We start from the raw sequence: 20,224 nt of genomic DNA on the forward strand, positions 1-20,224 counted from the left end.
ACGAGTTCACTTAAACTCTTGATAACCTTGTGGATGAGATGTCCTCATCCTCTCTGCTCAGGTCCTTCAGGCTTAGGCCTGTGTCTGTCTTCACTGAGTCTAACCATCTGGCATGTCATCTGTCTTTCTGTTTCCTTCCACCTTTCCTAGCATCATTGCCCTTCCTAATGATTCATTTCCCCTCACAATGTGGCCAAAGTACAACAGCCTCAATTTAGTTATCCTTGGCAGGAAATGCTGGTTCCCAATGTAAGAGAGCCTGAAAAACACTGAGCTACAGCATGCAGTCTTAATGCTGAATAGAATTACAGATATCTGGGTGTTACAGATGTTGAGAGTAGTTATACCTGTGTTCTTTTCTGTTGTTTCCAGCATCCCATTCTCAGGCAGGCCTTAGTCTTTGAATGGAGGGAGTCAGCATGGAAGAACTTCTTTTCAAATTGTTGTCCATCTTTCAGCACTAGCAAGACCTTGGATACAGTAGACTATTTTTCTCTTCAGAGCTTTTTTTTGGTGGTGGTGGTACAGTTTTATGGATTAAAATCTTTTTAATGAGAACCCATGAGTACCTGCTGTTGCTGGTTGTGGCCTCAACTTTTTTGCATTTTGTCCTGTCTGACAGGAAAGGCATCTTACACTGTGTGAATGGAGGGGTGATATGAAGGCAGTTTGCCTTTATTTATTGCACACTATTACAGTTGATACAGACATGATTAGTATTATTGCTTTGTCTCCCTTGCAGCCACCCAGTAAAATAATTTATTGTTGTTCCTGTTTTGAAAAGGGAACTGCAGCTGGGAGAAATTGATTTACTCTCTGCTATCCACTACTTTTTCTTATCAAAGTAGAGATTTAAGCCCAGGATGAAGCAGACTTTGTGTGTTGTCCTTCAAGCTCTAGACGGTGGAAACATCAAAGTACAGTACTGTTATCTTAGAACATCAACTCCTGGATTATTTTTTTCTTCACTTACATGGAGCAAAGTCTAGTAGTTCAGAAAAAGTGGATTTCTGTATTGAGAAATTCTTCATTACTAATTGGAAAGAAAGAATAGTATGGAGTACTCTCCTTTTCCTCTTTTTCCTAGTGTTCACCTTTTAAAAAAAGAAAGGAACTTTTGACAAGGACTGGTTTACATGTATAACATCACCACCAGATTCCCTCTGTGAAGTCAAATGCACTTGCATTACCCATGATTGCATGAAAGAAGTGACTGTAAGGCATGCATCCACAATAGGATGGCGGGAGGGCTAAAGATCTGCCAGCTGTTTCACTGGAGTTCTGCCATGTCCATGAAAATAACACACACGTTTTGTCAACGACTCTAGGCGTTAAAGGCTGTTCATCTTGCTCTCAGCAAAGACAGATAGATAGAGCTGGAGCTGGCGTGTGCCTTGTGTGTATGCTTTAGGAAGAGACAAATCTCACAAGAGCAGCCCTGATAATTTGATTTAGATTCTGTCTGGGAGAGCTGAGTGTGGTCTGGAAACACTGAATTAAATCTAAATCTAAGGCTCAATCCTTGGCATCCTGCCACTCTCTGTGCCTGCCAGTTTCTTCCCTCTGATGCTAATGTACAGAGTTTGGAGGCTGGATCCCCTCAGATCGTAGGATGCATATCTTAGTGTGGAAGGTGAAAGAAAATGAAGTCAAAGATCCAGGATTCTGATTTACATCACTTCCCTCATCTGAGACAGTGATGTTTAAAGCTGGGTAGTGGACTCTTATTTATAGCCCTAACTCATTTGAAGGGCTCTGAGTAGGTTGTAACACTTACATAACAGGTGTGACAGCCAGGAAACATGACACATGCAGTGTTACTGGAGTCAGAGTCATCCTAAGTGTGACCTAACAGGGCCTTTGGTAAACATTTTTCTCCATGAGTAAAATGGGAATCACAAATACCTTTCTGTGCCACATACACAGACTCCATGCAAAAAGGGATAATTTATGGACCTTGACATGTGTTTGTGCTCTTCAGGTTACTCTTTTATTCTGGATGTTCCAGCATATATCAAATTTAACAAAGCCTCTGACAAAGAAGCATCTTTCAATAACATCATTTTATGCCTGCACAGCCCCCTTTTTTTCTCCTTTTCTTTCTTGTCCACAGTCTAGCTGGAGATTTCTTAAGAACATCATCATTGGGAGGTTGGTGTGGAGAAATACAGGGTTTTATTGCTGGATTGCAACAGTGTGTCTATCTTCAACAATGCAATAAAGCTTGGTCTGGAAACGAATGGAATTCAGGTCTAGCTGATCCTACTATTGCTGTGTGTTCCTGCCTACAATAGGCGAGGTAAACACCAGCTGCATCCAGAATCCCTTGCTGAGCATGTGACGAGTGCAAAACAGAGAGAAAATGGGAATGCAGATAAGGTCTGTCTCACCAGCATATTAAACAGATAAGGCTGTTACCCCCAGTGTATTAAAATGGAATGCCAAATGCCAAAATGGACCTTATAAGAAAAGTGCAGACTGATAAGAGAAAAATATGTACAGTAGTATCTCTGGAAATATTTTAGAAGAAGCTTGCAAGTGGACTCCAGAAGTTTCAAAGCATTTTTGTTTTTCACATGTTCATATTGTTAGCTTTGCATAAAACATTTGCTGAAATGCATTGAACTACTGTTCTTTTTTTGTGGTGCATGAACCTTACCCTGTTATTTCCATCTCAGTTCTGCCTCTTTACCAAATTTTCTGTTAAAGAAGAACTGCTCAGAAAAGCATCTGATCCATTACCTGAGGTATACTTGTAACAGCCTTGAATAACTATTAGTCCCTGGATCCATTTGCTTTCATAACTATACAGAGCCAAATAATCATTCCATACATTAAAAAAAATTAGGGAGTTCAGCTTTGTGGCACACCTTTAAGCAATCTCATGTTACATATGATTCACCCTATGGTAAAACAAGTGTTTCACATTTCTTCAGTAGCAACAAATGCACATTTAGTGCATGCTGTTTAGAGAGCCCTCAAAGGCTGGAATTGAAAAATGCTATTGACAGTTGCTTCAGGACCTATGGCCTGGCTCCTGGAAGAGAATCTGAAGGGCAGCAACAAGCCTCCTGACATAGCTGTCTCAGGCTGAGTAGTGTTCTTACAGCCATAGCATGACAGTCCTAAGATCACATCTTACCTTTGGTTCTCAAATGTCGCCCTCTCTAAGGAATTGGTCCTTACCCTACAAGGTGGAAAAAAACAGAAGTCTGACCTAGATGGTGTCAGAAATGCCCAAATCTATTCAGCGTCTCTGTAATGTCTTTTTATCCCAGGCAATTTGAATCCCTTCTCTTCAGACAATGAACAGGGACAATGCCCTCTGTGTTGGTCACTGGGTGCAGACAAAAGATACTTCTACTTCTGGAGGCCACACCATGCGAAACAGGGCAAGAGAGAGTGCCAAAGCAAGATGGTTGACAGAAGTGAGGACAGGCTGTTGAACAGAAAGTACTTTATCAGTTTGATCCCCCATCAGCCGGCCTCACTCCCATCTGTCTCTTCTGAATTATCTGTTATGTATTCTGGTATCCCTCGTATTTTCACCTTTAGGCTTCAGTGGCTATGACATATTTGATTCATTTTGCTGGCTTCCAGCGAGCCCTACAGCGCTTAATCTGCCATATTACTTTCCCCACAACATATGGCTGCTCCAGGAATAAGGTGTTAAACAATTAGCAGAACTCTGCATTTTTGCGCCCCAACCACATTGAACTTGCATAGAAGTGTTTTCTTGTATTTTGAAGAAAATATCCAAAGCTCTTCTTCCTCCTTGCTCACCTTTTAAAAAGCATTTAACTTTGGTTTTCCTTCATTATATTTTACGTTTCAGTTTATAACAGGTCCATAAAGCATCTTGTACCTTACAAAATCATGATAAAAATATAGTAAACTATGAACTTTATTTTATGAGTAATGCACAATTTAAAACTTCAAAATTGTAGCAGCAAGAACAAAATCTGTAGTAAAGTCAGTAAAAGTGAACCTTTTAGCAGCAAACTCAGAACTCGCCCCTGGAAAACCCTCCACAAAACCAAATGCGCCTCACGAATTTTTTGTACGTCCAGAATTTGTCCTTTAGGAATTTCAAATGGCTTTATCATTGGTGTTTTACTTCCATTTACAAAGTGCCTTGAATACATGTAGGGACTTATTGATTAACCAGGTCTTTCTTCGGAGGTTCAAACCAATTTTAACTTCACACACACTTTTCATCCTCCTTAGGGAGGCCTTTCCTATCCTTGGAGCAACTGCTATTGGGCTTCAACTTCCATCCTCCCAAGCCAGCATGGTCATTAATCAGGGATCATGGGAGCTGTAGTCTCAACATCATATGGATATCCAAACTTGAGAGAGGCTGTCCTTCCACTGGAGCTTTCAGTCATTAAAGAGTGTGATGCTTCTGATAATCAGCTTGCTCTTACTTGCCTTACAGTGATAATTACCAATAGGAAGTGATCCTAGGAGACCTGCAGTTTTCATGATGGGCCTCTAGACTTAATGAATTCTTATAGGCAGGCCTCTCCGTATATTAACTGGGACAAAATCTCACATAATCTCAGTGTCAGTCATATTATTTGGCAGAGACAGCTCCATGTACTGTAAAGTCCTCAGAAGAAGACAACCAAATATTTTCTTTTTAAAAAGTAAAGAGATGGTCCCCAGCATCAGTGATATCCTCAGGTAAGGAAAAAAAGTTTGAATAATCTATACTGATTATAAAGAGAGTGGGAAGAGCTCCATAATGAGTTTAAGGTCAACATGCCATGAGTAAACGCCATGAATAGAAATGTTGCTCAGAAGTGTGCATGTCTTATACTATTAAAGACTTAAAGGAATGGTATGTACCTGCCATAGAAATCCATTGGGTGACCTTGGGCAAGTCACATTCGCTCAGATTCAGAAGAAGGCAAAGGCAACCCCCCTCTGAACAAATCTTTCAATCATAGGGTTGTCATAAGTGGGAAATGACTTCAACGCACACAACAGTGTACCTGCATAGCAATACCTGCCCTGTATCCTTAGTTGTAGATGAAGTCATGGTATTTTACATAGTTGAAGATTCCTTTCAACATAGTCTGTAATGGATGTGTTTTTCCCCACTCCTGTTTTTAAAAGTTTGAAAAGTACCTCAAAGTTCCAATCTACATGTACATCCTAATCTGGTTATCCTTCCATCCAACTACTGTCCCCACACAAAAGATACTATTCCAGCAGACAAGCCATCTATTGTACTACAACAGCTCTGTCGTTGGATGGGAAGCCAATTGGAGCTGGGGAGGACAAACACAAATGTGGCTATCACCATTAGGAACCAAAACTAATCCACAAAGAGAGGCTGTGTAAGCATCCCTTAACAGTGGAGGAGGGAAATCTTACAGATATTTCTGATTTCCACACCCTACGCAAAGACTGAAGGGCTGCAGAATGGAAAAAATCCATGTATTGTTGTCCCACTGCCTTAGAGTCTGCACCACCTGATGAAAAAGTCCATTATCTTTCCCATGGGATTATAAAGTGTTTTCAGATGGATGTGGGAAGGAAAGGAGAAAATGGTGTTTGAAAGGCCTTTGACTATTCTTGGTTACTTTCCTCATTTGTAGCTACTTTTGATTTTGAAATTGAAGCATTCAGTTCCATGATCTTTTTCTTTTTCTGGTAATACTTCAGGGGAAAGAAAGTCTTTTTTTTTTTAATCATGGGGAGGAAGAAGAGAGAAACCCTGCTCTATTATTTTATTCCCCCATTCACTCTTTATTTTGCAATTCATTTTCTTTCCCATTTTCTGTTTGATTTTTCAGATGTGAGTCAAACTTCCATCACAGGGGAACAGTGTCAGCTCTTAGGTACAGTATTGCAGAGGATTCATGTTTGTATTTCAGTTTGTGCAGAGTATATGTCTGTGTTGTCCACTGTCAAAGGATTTGGGGCATGTATCCCTGTTACCTCTGACTGTATTGATGAGTGGAGAAAATATTAGCACCCTCTGTATGTGACTCTCTAATAAAGGATTTTGTGTGTGTGTGTAATTCCCTGCTTGAAGGCACAGATTTTTCATTGTATGGCTGTCTTTTAAGGCAGGTTGGTAAATACTTGCCACTATAAAGTGTATGCCTGTGACAAGTATTCTCCAAGCAGGCAGGGCAACTTTACAAAGGTTACTCCTTTTCAAACTTAATGATGATTAAACCTCCCTTCACCAAAAACTGGATTTATGTCTGAACAGGTGAAGGCACCAGGAATTCAGGGGATGCTCTTGAGTAAGAGGTAGCTGTTTTCTTGCTTTCTCTTTAGCCTCTCCACTCCACTGAACAGTAGTAGTTCATGCAGCATTTCAGGTTACATAATGCCCATGGCAACAGTGCTACATCATGTTGGAGCTTTGCTCCCAGAGACATTCTGTCCCTAGAATGGGCTTTCCCCCTTAATAAATAAACCCTAAATTTTATTTATATTTAAATTAAAACCACCACCATGCGAGCATTCCTAAAATTTTATCTATACCTTAAAAGTCCCCAAATATCACTCCCCCTCCCCACATACACACACTTTGAGAGAAGCTAAATCTGTGAAAGGTGAGCAGGAGATAATTCACTGCACTCTTATAGTCCATAAATTTTAAGGACTATACATGTTATTTTCTAGAAATGGCCAGGTAACAACTTCATACATGATTTGTGAACTTGATCCCTTCCCCACCACCATTCCCTTCTCCTTCTGTGTCATGTCTTATTAGATTGTGAGCCTGAGGGCAGTGAATTGTTTACTTTTTTAAAAATGTAAGCGCTCTGAGAGCCTTGTGGCTGAAGAGCGGGGTATAAATACTCCAGATAAATAAGTAAAAAATTTAAGACTGCTTTAAGATTCACACTAGCATGCTTGTGGTCATGGTAATTTTTGTAGTATTCAATTGATTCTTTTCCCTGCAAGGTAACTGCTATCTGTCCTCATGTTAGGTAGAGATAGGGGCCATTCCAAGTGCTCTCCTTTATGCAACTGAAAGTGACATTAAATGCAGCCCTACATGCCTTTACTTGTGAAGGAGTATTGCACTGTCCACAGGGACTTGCTTCTTTTAGTTATCCCAGAAAACAACTACACTCATCCCTCCATATTTGGGCTTTGTATTTGTGGCTTGATTTTTACAGATTTTATAATATGTACTCTCTAGGAATATATCGGTCCTGCAGTGCAATCTGTGGTCAACACTTAACTAAAGTTGCACCGAAAGACCTAGAGTTCCTAGAGAGAAATCTCTACTAGGCATTTGTTTATCCTCCCGGCAGTTCTGTAGTCAGTGTCTGTTGGACGTTGGCCACAGAGTTGCACTGGAGGACCTAGAGAAGCATCATAGAATCATCCTCTCAGTTAAAAACATGGTGTTTTTGTTATTTGCGGTTTTTCCATATTCACGGGGGTTTTGTGCCCCTAACCCTAGCAAATATGGAGGGACAAGTGTACTCTCAAACTCACTTTTGCCTTTTATGCGTTTGAGAAAGTGAACCAAAAGACTCAAAAGGGTTGACAGAGAGCCTGTGATCTTTGTAAAGATCAAGAATTCCTGACTTGCTTCTTCTTCAGCCTGGGATGACCAACTGTGTAAATAGCAGCAAAGTTGTTATCTCTGGTATGTTGAAATGAGTGTGTGTGAGATTCCCAGGACTCTATCAGTAAAGGTATATTGCTGAAACACTTCATGCCTGTACACTGAGGAGGTTATTGTAGGTTAAAAATCCAGATCAGCCTAATACTGTACCTGATTGATGTATTAGACTGTACATCTGATAGTAAACTGTGGTGCTTTTGAACTATCTAATCCCCCCCACCTTCAAATCATGTTAATTTGCCCATGTGCCCTTTACCATCTGCAATTGTTTTGGGGTTTCTTTACTGTGATAATGATCTCACCTGTCTCACATGCATTCAGAATGGGACACGACATTTCTTGAACTTCATATCCCCATTGTTCTGGATAGCAAGGGGAACTGGGTGGGGTGTTCATTCCAGTTGAGGCAGATGCCTAGATTCCATGCCTCAGGGTTGTTGGGTATGGCCCAGCTATAAATGCTGTCTTTGTGTGCTTGAGGCCAAGCCTGCTTCTAATGTATTTTCATTTGAGGATCGCCCTGCACTACTCAAAAGCTAGTTATCTGCATCATCTAAATGTCGGGGTGGAGACAGGAGAGAAATGTTCTCACATAAAACCATTCTCATTCAAGTCATGGAGGGGAGGAATCTTCAGGTGTTTGTAGTTTGGAGAATGAATGCCAGATCTGGATAGCTGTATTTCTGAATCTGTGAATGGGTGGGGGTAGGATAACTAGTAATTTGGGGTGAGAGAACCAGATTCTCTTCATGGCAAGTACATTAATCTGTGGTTCTTTTGCTTTTTTTAAAAATCCACCAATAAGAAAATTTTAGAGTGTAGTTAGTTTTAAACTCTTTATCATCAGCATACTAGGTCTCATTTTCGATCTTCAGGTGGTGGAGAAAACATTAGAAAATCCGATCAAATTGCAAAGGGACTGTGCATGAGCAAACAGCTCTATTACATTATCATTCCTAGATAATCAACTTTTTACAATGAAGTACTTTCACAATAAGAACATTTCAGGAGGAGTGCAATGTGTCTATCAACCCTCATTTGGCATAGCCATGTTCTTGAAAATTCCATGCAAGCTGCTTTTATGTATATGTGTTTTAAATAATGCAGATTACCTATAGCTCTACATTCATTAACCATTTTCTTCCTGATAGATTTATAACTTTTGCCTCCATTCAAGAAAGATGTAAGTTGGTCTCACAGATAATTTTTTTGAAACAAGGGCTCTTTTGTCCTTCCTTCCATCTTCCAGCAGCAAGAAGCTGTAAAACAGAAAAGCTGTGTAGTGTGATGCTCCCTCACCTATTCACTGTGCCTCAGTGATCGCACAAGGCAAAGAGAAATGCATGCTAGACAGCAGTGTTACTTAGGCAGGCTTTCTGGTTTCTAGGTAGCTTTGGTTTCCCCCATACCTCCTCTTTTTCCCCCCACCACAGACCCTTCTCCTTTTGAGGGCAGAACATTATTGTCATGAGCTGATCAGCTAGATGTCTAGTGGCAGTCCTGAAATATCTGTGGTGTTCTTTGACTGTTCTCAGTAAACTATGTACAAGCCCAACTCTCACAGTCAGTGCAAGGAAGCACTGGACATATATGTCAGATGTGCTCTCATCCTTTCCATCTCTTCAGCAAGCTCTATCTTGTTGCAGATCCTGGGCACAAGAAAGATCCAAATGCATATCTCAACAATATCAACTATGAAGATGGAGATGAATTCTTTGATAAAAATTTGGCACTCTTTGAGGTAAGATCATTGCTGTCTTCTGGAGGGCTTCTTCTTCCTGCTTTCCACAATCTCTCCTTCAACTAAATCCATTAATGTATGTTTCCACCATTCCTTATAGCTTTACACCCAATGCAGGTTGAGTATCCTTTATCCAAAATGCTTGGGATCTGAAGCATTTTGGATTTTGATTTTTTTCCAGTTTTTTTTAATATTTGCATATACATAATGAGATTTTGGAGATGGGACCCAAGTCTAAACAGGAAATTATTTTTTGTTTCATATACCCCTTATACACATAGGCTGAAGGTAATTTTATACACAATATTTTTAATGATTTTGTGCAAAAACAAAGTTTGTGTACATTGAACCATCAGAAAGATGAGTTACTATCTTAACCACTCATCTGGACAATTTTGGATTTTGCAGTATTTTGGATCTCCAAATAAGGGATACTCAACTTCAACACTCTTGTTCCTTATTTCTAAAGCTATGCGTATCTTCTGAGTATGTACAAAGTGCAGGAACATGACCTTTCTTTCTTTCTTTCTTTCTATTTTTCTTTTTCAAACAACTTTTCTAGTCACCACAACTCATAGGTAGCCTCAGAAGTTTTCAGGCACTGTTTACTGAAACGTCTTTAAGCCAGAAATAAATTCAGTATAATTTTTAGCTGTTAAGCAGCCTCCTATCATTCCCTCTTCCTAATTATGTAACATAAGCCAGGATTTCCAGTTTGATTCATTTTAATAGTTTATACTGGTTGGAGGAATGAGAGGCATTTTATTTCTCATAAAGCCCACCCAGCCGGTTTATACACAACCTGTTTCTTTTATCTTATTCTGTCTTAATTTGCCTGCCTTTCCTGCACTAATGCTTTCCCTTATCAGTATAGCTACTTCGGTGAACTTGTGCCTTATTTTTCATATGGGTTTTTTTCCATAAGAAGTTATCTTCACATTTACTTCTACTTTTCTCACTTTGCAGGAGGAGATGGACACTCGGCCAAAAGTGTCGTCCCTACTCAATCGCATGGCCAACTATACAAACCTGATGCAGGGAGCCCGTGAACATGAGGAAGCAGAGAATGTCCCTCCAGGCAAGAAAAAGCCCACCAAGGTAAGGAGCAGGATGGCTTCTTGTTGATAATGAGGACTGTAGGCATTTAGAGGTGGAAAGCATCTTGGGTTGAGAGAGCAAAAAATAGACATCACATTTAGGAAAAGGTGATAGTTCCCATGCAGCCCCTACGCTATGAAGCTCCTCTTTCCTAGAAAACCAAATTCTGCACTGTACTTTTCTGTTTGACCTCAGTTTTAGGTGTTGGAACTAAGGCAACATGAGGTAACACTGGAGTAATATATATTCCTTGGCTTCTCAGAATATGCAAAATGTTCAGATTCCTAGTCCAAACTCTGAGGCATCTGAATAACAAGGTTTTGTTGTTTCTGGGTGCCTTCAAGTAGTTTTTTACCTATAGTGACCCCACGGCAAACTCATCATTGGGTTTTAATGGGAAGGTTTGTTCAGAGGGGGTCACCCAGTGGGTTGCCATGGCTGAGCAAGGATTCAAAGCCTAAGTCTCTCAGAGTTCTAGTCCAACACATTAACTACTTACACAGTGTGGCTCTGAGTAAAAATGTGATTGGGACTTTTTCACAGTTCTGAGAGCAAGGTTTCAATTTTTTTGTGTATCATATATTTTTCACTAAGATAAATTAAGCTAATTTGACATATTATAAGTGTTTATGCTGTCTACAATCCTTAAACACAGCAATAGGATGGGCCTGGATTTTTCCACTGATAAAATCTGTAAGGAGGGGCTCAAGGAGAAGAGTCTGAAGGTCTGAGGAGCAGAGAATTTGCATGCTGAGAAGTTGACAGATCTGAAACACAGAGAACAAGGTAGTGATAGCAAAGTGGGGACACTTGACCTGTAAAAGCTTTCTATTTTTTCTTCTCCTAGACTCCACAGATGGGCACATTCATGGGTGTCTATCTGCCATGCCTCCAGAACATCTTTGGGGTGATTCTCTTCTTGCGACTCACCTGGGTGGTGGGCACTGCTGGTGTGTTGCAAGCCTTTGCCATTGTCCTCATCTGCTGTTGCTGTGTGAGTTCGCTTCTCTATTGTAACCTAAATCATATCCTGATACAGACTTGTGTGAGTAACAAGAGCCTCCAGTTCATGGAGTGGGAAAGGGAAAGACTTTCTTACCTTAACATGACATCGCTGAAATGTCAACATAAAGATCACAAGATTAGAATATTCACGTTGAAAAATCCTCCTCGGGAATATTCAGTTGTGTGCTGAATCATTGACAGTCCTTGTTTCTTCAGCTGTTCTACATTTTCCTAAGCTGACCTACTGTTCTATCTTTTGGAATGTTGTCTATCCTCCTCTCTGACCCCCACCTCTTTTTTTCTTTTTTCTTTTTTGACCATTCTATTAAAAGGAAGGACTACTTCCGCCCTGGCATCTCAGTTTCCCATAACAATATCAGCTGAGAAACAAAATGAAGCTGCACACCACAATAAGTTACTTTTATGTGAAACTGGCTAGAATAGAAAACAGAATTGTTATAATAGGATCTGTAAATTATAAAATATGTTCATCAGCCTTTACATCTGTAGTCTCATCACACAGTGATAAAAATAGGCAAAACAAAATTTTCATCTATTTGTCATCTAAATCCACTTGTTGTCAATTTCTTGTCTCCTTTACAGACACTGCTGACAGCTATCTCCATGAGTGCCATTGCCACCAATGGAGTTGTGCCTGGTGAGTATCTAATATTAAACAACCACTACCTCCCACATGTAGCTGACCATCAGATGTGATCATTTTGTGGACCCTCTAAACTTAAGGTAGTACCCTACCATGGAACGATTTTCCTTTGGCAGTGCCCTGCTTAAGGCACTCTTTCTCTAAGCATACCATTATTGTTCTAGGTTTCAGGCCAAGTCCATTCTATTCTTGGGCTTTTAATGACATTTGATGGTATTTGATATCTTTAAAAATAGCCTTTGACAAACTCCTTGTTGTCTCATGTCCATTGCTTTTATCTTCTTGGTGTATTTGATTGTATTTGTGTGTTTACTGTAAACTATCTGGGGGCTCCTCTGGTGAATTTACACTGTAAAATAAATGCATTCTACTACACCAGGATTAGAGTAGTTTTGAAGTGTAAATAGTAAAATTACTAACTTAACCCACCTACCCCAGCTCTTTCCATCTGGAGTCTTCTTCTTTGTTTTCTCTCTGTAGCTGGGGGATCGTACTTCATGATTTCACGAGCACTGGGGCCTGAATTTGGAGGTGCTGTAGGACTCTGCTTTTATCTGGGCACCACCTTTGCAGCTGCAATGTATATCTTGGGGGCCATAGAAATTTTCCTGGTAAGAATTCAGCATGCTGTAAGATCATTATAAAGCATTCATTCACCTCAGAGAATGCCACTTAACTGGCCCACACCAGAAGATCATTTGCATTACCTACAGCTGCTACCTTTCCCAAAAATGATGTGTCTGTTTCTCCCCTTCTCTCAGATGTACATTGCCCCTGAGGCAGCAATCTTCCATAGTCAGGATCCACTGAAGGAGTCGGCTGCTTTGTTGAACAACATGCGGGTGTATGGCTCAGCCTTTCTGGTGGTTATGGTGCTGGTGGTGTTCGTGGGCGTGCGTTACGTGAACAAGTTCGCCTCTCTCTTTCTCGCCTGTGTCATCGTCTCCATCCTTGCCATCTATGCTGGTGCCATCAAGTCATCCTTTGCACCTCCCAGTTTCCCGTAGGTCACTAGTATGCTCAGAGGTGGCTAATCCCATCTTCTCTTTTAATTAATCTGAAAGTTGTGGCTCCCACCACATAATGCTGGGCAAATCCAGATCTGCTATATTGTTTTTGATTCTGTTTTGTGAAAGTGCAAGGAATCCTTTTTGGCAATTTTAGAAGACTACACAGCTCTCAGGACAATCAGGAGTTACATTTCCCTTAGGATAGAGTCAGGATTCTGCAAATGGTTTATGTACTTGTGGATAAAAGCTCTTCTGCTCATTTTTCTGTATCTCCTCTCCATTCAGTGTGTGTATGCTGGGGAACCGTTCCCTCTCCCAACACCAGATTGACATATGTGCTAAGACTGAGGAGCATGACAATGCCACGGTACACACTCGCCTGTGGGAGTTCTTCTGTAATTCCACCAAACGCCTCAATGGCTCATGTGATGATTATTTTCTACACAACAACGTTACTGTTATCCAGGGCATTCCAGGATTGGCTAGTGGCATTATTGCTGGTGAGGAAAGCCTCTTTTCCCTATCAACAGTGCATTGCTTTTTCCCGTTGTGCGCAGTCCAAGAAATGTCCTATAGTGAACACTTCCATTACTGCTGAGTGATTTCCCAATTAATTTCCTACAGGTTGTTTTTTTCCTGTGTCTACTAGCAGGAAACAAACAAACAAACAGAAAGCAACCTGTGCAATAATCCTATGTGGGATGGGATGGAGGGGCTTCCCTTCACCTCCTCCGCTAGTGATCCTCATACAGATTTCACTTTCCATGCTGTGGGGGGTGGGGGGGGGGTTGGAGAAAAGGCTTTACACTGGAATATGAGTGCGCAAAAGGTCATGTCACTGGCCCAGCCTGCATCATATGTGGGCCTCAATTTAGGCCTAGGAGACTTTTTTTAAAGTAACTGGAAGTGACTTATGCTTACTTCCTGTTGTTATTAAAAAGTTTCTTCTGGGCTTAAAACATGGGGAAATGCCCCTGCACTCTTGAGAACATTGGGGGGAGGTCTCCCTAGCCTTCCATAGATGTCCACTTCAATCACTGGGGTCAAGCCACGTCTCTCAACTAAACCTCCCTCACAGGGCTGGTGTGCAGATAGCTAGACATAGATTCTACACTGCCCTTAGCTTCTTGGAATTAAAAAAGAAAGAGAAAAATGTTGATGCTGTGGTTGATGCTGATTGTGATAACAATAATAATTACAGAGAATCTTTGGAGCAGCTATCTGATGAAAGGGGAGATCATTGAGAAACCATCATTGCACTCAGTTGATGCTGGCGGAGCCCTCAATCAGCAGTATGTGCTGGCTGATATCACCACTTCTTTTACCCTTCTTGTGGGCATCTTCTTCCCCTCAGTCACTGGTAAGAGCTATGTTGCTGCTGCGCGTTGTTCAGATATCTCCAGATCACCAGAAAAGTAGGCAGCTGGCACTGCATCTGACAGGCTTTTCTTCTGAGTCCATCTCTTTTATAGGCCATTGTGGTTTTCAGCAAATTCCGGTCTCTTGTCCTGGGGGAATGAGGCTTAATACTTCCTGATACTGTGAATGGAATTAGATGTGGATTTGTTGCCATTATCCTGTTGTTTTTGTTCCCCTGCAATGGTCTGGTCTGATGCACAGGGTCAAGGTCCTTCTCTCTGTTGCTTGTCATAAGATTAGCAGGTTTTTAACTGAAATTAGAGTAATGGATCCTCTTTAGAAAGGCTTAAGTGAGGAATCATTATACTTCCTTAATTATGCATCTTTTAGGCACAGAATTTGATTTTCTTGTTTTCCCAAACTGATGCTTTATGAATGTGGTGCAGAATTCACAGATATCACCATTGCTGTTTTCAGCTACCAATGATGAGTCACCCAAGGATTCTTCTATACATGGGTTCTTTGGTTTTGTCTTCACAGGAATCATGGCTGGATCAAATCGTTCTGGGGATCTAAAGGATGCCCAAAAATCTATTCCCATTGGAACCATCCTGGCCATTCTCACCACTTCTTTTGTGTGTATCCTTCATGCCAAAGCAAGGCAACACAGTCAATAAGCAAGGGAAAGATAATGCCAAGAGCAGTCTGTGCATGTAAAGGTCATTTAAATTATAATGGACATAAATAACTTACTGCTCCTTGACTCTTTGCCACTCCAGATCTTAGCAATGTAGTGCTGTTTGGAGCTTGTGTGGAAGGTGTTGTACTGAGAGACAAGTAAGTAGTTGTGCCCTATATTTCCCTAATACTGTAATCCTCAAATATAAATCATTTATGTAATGTTATTCTGGATGCAAATATTAGATTGTATAGATTTAAAATGGAGCTGCATTTTAGGATCTGAATCTGGATTCTTTGGTATGCATTCTTGACCTACTTAGATCTTTGTCCCTTTATACATTGGGATATTTGCTGTTATTTTTCTCTCTTGCTTCTTTTCTGTGGGCTGGATTCAAGCTAAAACTGAAATCCTGTTTCTGCTTATCCGGGAATAAGTCCCATGGAACACACTCACACGTGTGTGTGTGTGTGTGTGTATGAGAGACACAGTAACATTTGTCTTGCTAAGTGCTGTCTAGTTCACTTTGACTTATGATGACCCTGTGAATGAGAGACCTCCAAGTCATCCTGTTATCAACAGCCCTGCTCAGGTTTTGTAGACTTAGTCATGGCTGCATTGAGTCTACCCATCTGTAAAGCAGTCTCCCTCTTGTCCTACTAGTTGCAGTTATTCTTATTGAACTCAGACAGATATAAGTGCAACAAGCTTAGTTTGGATCCATCACTGTGTCTTCTGGATTTTATGCTAACTGGAGTGTTTGTTTTAACTGGAAACCTGCATGCTTACACCTTAGGCAGGCAACTGATGGTATTATTCTTTTCTTCCATTAAATAGGTTTGGTGACTCAGTGAAGGGGAACCTGGTAGTAGGGACACTGTCCTGGCCCTCTCCTTGGGTCATTGTCATTGGTTCATTCTTCTCCACATGTGGAGCTGGGCTGCAAAGCCTCACTGGTGCACCCCGACTGTTGCAGGCCATAGCTAAGGACAACATTATACCCTTTCTGCGGGTAGGAGCAACATCATTGTATTGTCTTGGCACACACTAAAAGCACATTTTGTTCTGAGCAGCTGGTTTCTAAGGATTACCAATGTGATCTCTCTTTCTTTCTCTTTTACACACTCTAGGTATTTGGCCATGGAAAAGCCAACGGAGAGCCCACATGGGCTTTGCTCTTGACAGCAGGCATCGCAGAATTAGGGATCCTTATTGCCTCTTTGGATATGGTTGCTCCCATCCTTTCCATGTGAGTGCTATATCTAGCATGGGATGAGGTTCCTAGGATACATGGCACCACTGACTCTGCTTGCTTTTCTCTCCTAGGTTCTTCCTGATGTGTTACCTCTTTGTCAACCTGGCCTGCGCCTTACAAACCCTACTGCGTACCCCCAACTGGAGACCACGCTTTCGGTACTACCACTGGTAAGAATGCTGCAGTACCTGAGAGTGGGTAGATCATTGATGGGTGCTTATATGAGGAGGTGATGGGATGTAGACTCACAAGTGTTTTACCCAGCTGTACCAAAAGAATAGGATCTGAAGATTAGAGTGTCATTGGGGAACTGAGGTGCAATAATTTTGGGTGGGACTTAGTTTTTCATCATTCTAAAAATCTCACCATGCATTTAAACAGCAGAAACAAAAACTATTTCTCTGCTGACCTTCTACTAGACCATGGACTGTATGCACCCTCTTTCTCTCTCTGCAGGGCACTCTCCTTCATGGGCATGAGTATTTGTGTAGCACTCATGTTCATTTCCTCATGGTATTATGCCATTGTCGCTATGGTGATAGCTGGAATGATCTACAAATATATTGAGTACCATGGGTAAGTTCTTGTAATGTTGTGGGGCTCTGGGGTCTAGATCCCCCCTCCTTTATGCAACCTCTTCTCCTTCAAGCAGGGAGCATTCTTTGTCACTGTACACACTCGCCCAGTCTGTAGTGGGGAATGCACAGAGTCCTTGGTTTCTCCATGCCATTTAACCTTTTGCACACTTGCTAAAATTGGAAGGTGAAAGTAGGTTTCTGGATCTTAGCCTTTGGATTCTGTATTTAACTCCTGGGAATAGTTACAGCCAAAATTATTAGGACCTACCTCTTTACTTACAGAACAAGCAGGGTCAGGGTTTCTGCTCTCCCCACTGTGAAAACTGCCATGCTTATCATGGGGCAAAAGATTTTGAACCAAGATCTTTTGCATCCCTTTCTGTGAAGGATGAGAGATTTAGAACCAAGTGGTGATGAGAGTGGGGATCCTAATGCCTCTTCCCCTGAGGTGACTGTGTGCATGATTGCCCTAGTCCATTTATCCTCCCCCCACTGCAATGAATTCTAGAAAGGAGGAGTATTGGGTGTCTTGCTCTCCTAAGTTCCTCGTTTGGCTGAACAGTTTGTGCATCCCCCAGGGCTGAGAAGGAGTGGGGAGACGGAATCCGTGGCCTGTCCCTGAGCGCAGCCCGCTTTGCCTTGCTGCGCCTTGAGGAAGGGCCACCCCACACCAAGAACTGGAGGTAGGGAAAAAACATGCTGCTTTTTGACTCAGCCACCTCATTGTGGGGTATATGAGGCAGAAACATGTGCACGTGTCTGTGTCTATATCAGTGCATATGTATGTGTGTTGCACTATCAGCTGCTCCATTTGTGTTTGTGAATATGTGCCTCTGTGTAACAGCCTGAACTCATCCTGCTACTTCACCTTCATATGTGCATCCTGGGCATCCTTTTCTTCCTAGGCCACAACTGCTGGTGCTGCTGAAGCTGGATGAGGACCTACACGTGAAGCATCCACGCCTGCTCACCTTTGCTTCCCAGCTGAAAGCTGGCAAGGGCCTCACGATTGTAGGTTCTGTCATGGTGGGCAACTTCCTGGAGTGCTACAGTGAGGCACTGGCAGCTGAGCAGGTGAACCTCTGCCCAAGCCCATTTCAACTTAATGTATTTTATTGGTCAAGTAAGAAGGTTTAAGTCCCAATGCTATATTGCATCCAAACCATCAGGCTTGTAAGCCCTGCCTCCTAGTCTCAAATGCACAAGTGCTAGCTGTGGTTATTCAGGCATAAAATAAAATTCTCCACTGGATACAGAAGAATATGGGAGTCTGGCTTATACTTAAGCAACCATAGATCAGTAGTCCAGTACTGTTTTCTGATAACTAGCAGCTCTCCAAAACCTTAGAAATCTTGGGCTTTCAAGCTTGGCCACCTGAAATGCATTGCATTGGAGATACTGGTATATGAACCTTTTTATGCAAAGCAGGAGCTCTTCCTCTAAGTTGTGCTCGGATTTGAAGGTTCTAGCACTAGCTGCTGGAACAGACCCTGGAATATGACCAGCTAAAGGCAAGAGCATGCATGTGCACCTTTCTTAAAGGAGGAGTGAGAGATAGAAAAATTTATCAGTAATCGAAGGATGATTCCATGTGTGCAGGCTGTGTTTGAGGATATAAACCTATAGTTTAAGTTGTGATTCAATCACTGGTTACTTTAAGCTGTTTTCCTTAGTCTAACTTTTTTCCAGCATTAGAAATGGGCTGGTAAAAAATATCTTACAGCAGTAGAGAAGTATGGTGGGGAAGGACACAGGGTTTATTGCTCTCCTCCCCAGTCTATACTGTTTTTCTGGTTAAAAGTTACCATTCTAGCTGAACCAACAATCATGTTTATTAAGCATGCCTGTCTCTGGTTTGGCCTTAACCTGGTTTGGTTCTTCTATCCTAGCTATAAATATGGTCAGACCACACTCAAATTTGCTTGTAGGGAAATGGATGATATTAGTCTTGATTACAAACAGCCAGGCTGCAGGACATGTAGGTTCAGTCTGGATCTCAGTTTATTTCTTTCATTTAAGATGGAAAGCATCTATGAGGGGTATCTTGTTCATGGGCTGTTTACTTTCTTAAAAAAAAAGAAAAGAAAAAAAAAAGAAGATAATCAAATATATTGATGTCTCATATTTACCAGAGCTGAATCTCAGTTCTGTTGGCTCCTGCCACAAACTTGCCAATAGTGTTATTTTAAAGAATGCTCCCCCTGTGGATACAACCATACCTACAGTATACTTGAAAGACAAATATTATGATGCATCCTCTTCACCAGATTTCACTCTGAAAAAGCCTTCCCTGGGCTGGGAAACTGAGTTCTTTACATGTTAACACCTTCTAGCACCTTTCTGTATGTTGTTTCAGACCATCAAGCATCTGATGGAGACAGAACGAGTGAAAGGCTTCTGCCAGATTGTGGTGGCTGCCAAGGTGCGAGAGGGCATCTCCCACCTCATTCAGTCCTGTGGGCTGGGTGGTATGAAGCACAACACTGTAGTGATGGGCTGGCCCAATGCCTGGCGCCAGAGCGAGGATGCCCGTTCTTGGAAGAACTTTATTGGTATGACGGTGGGTGTTAAAAGGCAAGGGGGTGGTTGACCACAGCCAGGTGAACCATTCTTCATGACTTTACATTTCTATTTTTCAGGCACAGTCCGGGTGACTACAGCTGCCCACCTAGCCTTACTTGTGGCAAAGAATGTAGCCTTCTTCCCTAGCAACGTGGAGCCCTTCCCTGAGGGGAACATTGATGTTTGGTGGATTGTGCATGATGGTGGAATGCTGATGCTACTTCCCTTCCTTTTGAAGCAGCACAAGGTGCTTATGGGAGACACAGAATCATAGAATTGTAGAGTTGGAAGAGACATTATTTTGGAAGGGAAGTAGTGGGGAAGTTAAGCTGGCAGAGGGGATGCTGATTCATTTTCCCTTTTCCACTTCCAAGGTGTGGCGTAAATGCAAAATCCGCATCTTTACAGTGGCCCAGCTGGAAGACAACAGCATCCAGATGAAGAAAGATTTGGCAACATTCCTGTATCATCTCCGCATTGAGGCAGAGGTGGAAGTGGTGGAAATGGTGAGACACAGCAGGAGGCAAGGATTGGTTGGAGACACTGTAGGGCGCCCCAGTCAACAACTTAGCTTGATGCTAGGCAAATGAGAGCTGGAAATTAATTGGTGGATACAGAACAAGGTCTAAAGCATATTGACTTCCAGATTACGGTGGCTGCCAAG

General features: G+C 41.7%; 1 protein-coding gene across 3 annotated transcripts in view; it reads left to right on the forward strand.

Moving 5' to 3' along the window:
* The window catches only part of SLC12A6 (solute carrier family 12 member 6), a 45,766-nt gene that overhangs the window by 22,707 nt on the left and 2,835 nt on the right, over window positions 1-20,224 (forward strand). For 2 of the 3 annotated variants that reach the window (XM_042471824.1, XM_042471826.1), the window contains exons 3-22: window positions 5,805-5,849; window positions 9,256-9,350; window positions 10,317-10,448; window positions 11,296-11,442; window positions 12,057-12,111; window positions 12,598-12,728; window positions 12,879-13,120; window positions 13,413-13,627; window positions 14,329-14,487; window positions 15,027-15,125; window positions 15,266-15,323; window positions 16,003-16,177; window positions 16,296-16,414; window positions 16,492-16,590; window positions 16,877-16,996; window positions 17,577-17,681; window positions 17,904-18,072; window positions 19,355-19,550; window positions 19,638-19,807; window positions 19,935-20,066. In XM_042471824.1, the coding sequence (XP_042327758.1) occupies window positions 5,805-5,849; window positions 9,256-9,350; window positions 10,317-10,448; window positions 11,296-11,442; window positions 12,057-12,111; window positions 12,598-12,728; window positions 12,879-13,120; window positions 13,413-13,627; window positions 14,329-14,487; window positions 15,027-15,125; window positions 15,266-15,323; window positions 16,003-16,177; window positions 16,296-16,414; window positions 16,492-16,590; window positions 16,877-16,996; window positions 17,577-17,681; window positions 17,904-18,072; window positions 19,355-19,550; window positions 19,638-19,807; window positions 19,935-20,066 (2,663 nt within the window). The remainder of the gene's footprint in view (window positions 1-5,804; window positions 5,850-9,255; window positions 9,351-10,316; window positions 10,449-11,295; window positions 11,443-12,056; window positions 12,112-12,597; window positions 12,729-12,878; window positions 13,121-13,412; window positions 13,628-14,328; window positions 14,488-15,026; window positions 15,126-15,265; window positions 15,324-16,002; window positions 16,178-16,295; window positions 16,415-16,491; window positions 16,591-16,876; window positions 16,997-17,576; window positions 17,682-17,903; window positions 18,073-19,354; window positions 19,551-19,637; window positions 19,808-19,934; window positions 20,067-20,224) is intronic. The other variant, XM_042471827.1, reaches the window with a different exon arrangement.

This window comes from Sceloporus undulatus, chromosome 6 (genome assembly GCF_019175285.1).
Source record: "Sceloporus undulatus isolate JIND9_A2432 ecotype Alabama chromosome 6, SceUnd_v1.1, whole genome shotgun sequence".
Lineage (NCBI taxonomy): Eukaryota > Metazoa > Chordata > Lepidosauria > Squamata > Phrynosomatidae > Sceloporus > Sceloporus undulatus.